Source organism: Gavialis gangeticus, unplaced genomic scaffold (assembly GCF_001723915.1).
Source record: "Gavialis gangeticus isolate Ggan-Ray unplaced genomic scaffold, GavGan_comp1, whole genome shotgun sequence".
NCBI classification, from domain to species: domain Eukaryota; kingdom Metazoa; phylum Chordata; order Crocodylia; family Gavialidae; genus Gavialis; species Gavialis gangeticus.
The window spans coordinates 20,064,202-20,066,998 of record NW_017729000.1 but is presented as its reverse complement, the minus strand read 5'-3'; the positions used below and the strand labels follow the sequence as shown (position 1 = coordinate 20,066,998).

The 2,797-nt window shown below is 45.3% G+C and overlaps 1 protein-coding gene across 1 annotated transcript in view; it reads right to left on the bottom strand.

Moving 5' to 3' along the window:
- Window positions 1–2,148: 2,148 nt before the first annotated feature.
- LOC109289781 overlaps window positions 2,149–2,797 on the bottom strand; it is a 97,459-nt gene continuing 96,810 nt past the window's right edge. The window contains exon 35 of the mRNA XM_019505984.1: window positions 2,149–2,753. Coding sequence (XP_019361529.1) covers window positions 2,524–2,753 — 230 coding nt within the window. The 3' untranslated portion in view covers window positions 2,149–2,523. The remainder of the gene's footprint in view (window positions 2,754–2,797) is intronic.

Here is a 2,797-nt window from a genome sequence, read left to right as displayed (position 1 = left end):
TGTGGGGAGTAAAAGGAAGGCACAGGGCAGCATAGGACCCCTACTGAACAAGCAGGAGCAATTAGTGACAGAGAGGGGGGACAAAGCTGAGCTCTTCAATGAGTTTTTTGCCTCAGTGTTCTTGAACAAGGGTCAAGATAAATCTCCTAATGGGTTCTTAGATGGGCATCAGAGGGACACCAGCCCACCAACTGTCAATGCTGACTTGGTGAAGTCACTTGGATGGACTGGATGTGTTTAAGTCAGCAGGCCTGGATGAGCTGCATCTGAGGGTACTGAAGGAATTGACCAGTGTCATAGCAGAACCACTGGCACAGCTGTTTGAGCACTCGTGGCACTCAGGTCACGTCCTAGAGGACTGGAAAAGGGCCAATGTGGTTCCTATTTTCAAGAAGGGGAGGAAGGAGGATCCGTGTAATTATAGGCCAGTCAGTCTCACCTCCATCCTTGGAAAAGTGTTTGAAAAGATTATTAAGGATCATAATTGTGGGAGTCCAGCAGGAAAAATAATGCAGCAGGGCAACCAGCATGGATTCATAGCGGGTAGATCATGCCTGACTAACCTGGTTTCCTTTTATGACAAGGTCACAAAATGCTTAGATGCAGGAGTAGAGGTGGATGTTGTTTTCTTGGATTTCTGGAAGGTCTTCAATATGGTATCCCATCTCATTCTCATAAACAAATTAAGAGGCTGTGACTTAAATGTTTACACAGTCCAGTGGGTGGCAAATTGGCTTGGAGAGGGGTCGCACCCAAAGAGTGGTAGTAGACAGGTCGGTATTGACCTGGAAGGATGTGGGTAGTGGGGTCCCACAGGGCTCAGTCCTTGGACCTGTACTATTCAATGTCTTCATAAGAGACTTGGATGTGGGCATGAAGTGTACTCTGTCCAAGCTTGCGGATGATACTAAATTGTGGGGTGAAGTGAACACTCTGGAGGGTAGGGAACAATTGCAGAACACAATAGGATGCAGTACAAGGACAAATGCAGAGTGCTGCAACTAGGGTGTAAAAATATCCAGTACACTTACTGGCTAGGAAATGACTAGGCCCATGTGAATAGGCAGCTATTCGATTCGGCTTCAGATCCAGCCGCTTTGGATGCCAGGGATCTGATCCGGAGCTCCAGATTAAGTTTCCTGCTTCGATTTGGCCGAAGCAGCTCCAAAGCTTCAGAGCCACTTCATAGATCTGGCCATAGGGTATAATGGGGAATCAATGAAATGTCTATAATGTTGTTGTTTTGTGTCTGATTTGGATTAAACTTGCAGGGGTGGTAGCCTCTGCTGAGGGCATGAGGCCTGCCAAGTGTCAAGAAGATAGGTGCAGGGGTTTGGGGGGAACTGCACCCCACATTCTTGAAAGCAAAACATGTCACATGTATGTGTTACACCATAGGGGGGTGAAAACTGCAGCCTGCCAAGTTTCAAGGCGACAGGTGCAGGGGTTTGGGGGGAACTGCAGCTCAAGCTGTTGACATGCAAAACTCTTGACATAGATGACCATGTGTTAAGACGGGGTCCAAAGCCTCGCATAGCCCTAGAAACGACCCTCTCAGCAGCACAGAAGCGGAAAGGGATCTCAGAGTCACAGTGGACATCAGGAAAACTTCTTCATGGTAAGGGTGGCCAAAATTTGGAACGGGCTTCCAAGGGAGGTGGTGCTGTCCCCTACCTTGGGGTTCTTTAAGAGAAGGCTGGATAGGCATCTGGCTGGGTCATCTTACCCCAGCACTGTTTCCTGTCCAGGGCAGGGGGTCGCACTCAATAATCTGTTGAGGTCCCTGCCGACCCTAGCATCTATGAATCCATGAAGAGGGGGATGAATTAAGGATGGGTCTAATGATTTCTTTCCACAGGGATCAATTTCCATATAAAGCCAGGAAACTGAAGACTGGCACTGAAGACCTTACAAGCAAGATATGTCTCACTTTCTGGAAAGGCTTTGTGTGTATGTGTCTGTCCAAAAAAGGAAACATATTTTGCTTGTGTATAGTATATAAAAAGACTTTAGTGAAGCAACTTCAATATGTACCCGCTCAGGATCTGGTCTTAGATTTTAACACATACTATCCAGTTAGAAGAGTCTTTCAACTGCTCTTTTAAAAGCTCTGTAAACGCCTGCAAAATTATCTAGAGAGCAAAGCCATATTTTCTAGAGTTTATTGAACTATTCCACAAAAAAGAAAAACACAGATGAACATTTCTCTGAGTGAAATGCAAAATGATTTAAGGTCATATTTTTGATTAGTCATATTCTAGGTATATTCTGATTTGATGACATGGCAGTGCCAACACACGCAAAGACAGATATTGCTTCTAACAGACAGAGTCACTTGAGACTGCGGGGGCTCAGAGACAGTACAGAAATGTCAATTAAGACATTCAACAACTTGCAAATTAAATACTTTTGTGTCTGTTAATGGGCTCTCAGATTACATGCATGTATTCCTTAACTCAAACTTCTTCTCAAAGCCAAACCTTCTTACTACAAAGGACAGGGTGGGTCTGCTGTCACGGCACCCTAATTAGAGGGGCTGCTTCTTCTGGATTGAGGGCTGTCTTGTCCTTTTCTCTCTTCTGATTCACTCTTCTGCTCAGCCTCATCATTTACCTTTTCTAGAGACACTGCTCTTCTCCAACGGGCAGCTTTATATGTACCAAGCACACTAGCAGAAACTACGAGAACTGAAACAAAAAGTGACAGGACCAACGATTTCCACCAGATATAACTGGAATCCTGTGCTCCAGGAACTAAGAGAAACAAAACAAGGAAAAGAGAAACGTAAGACACACAG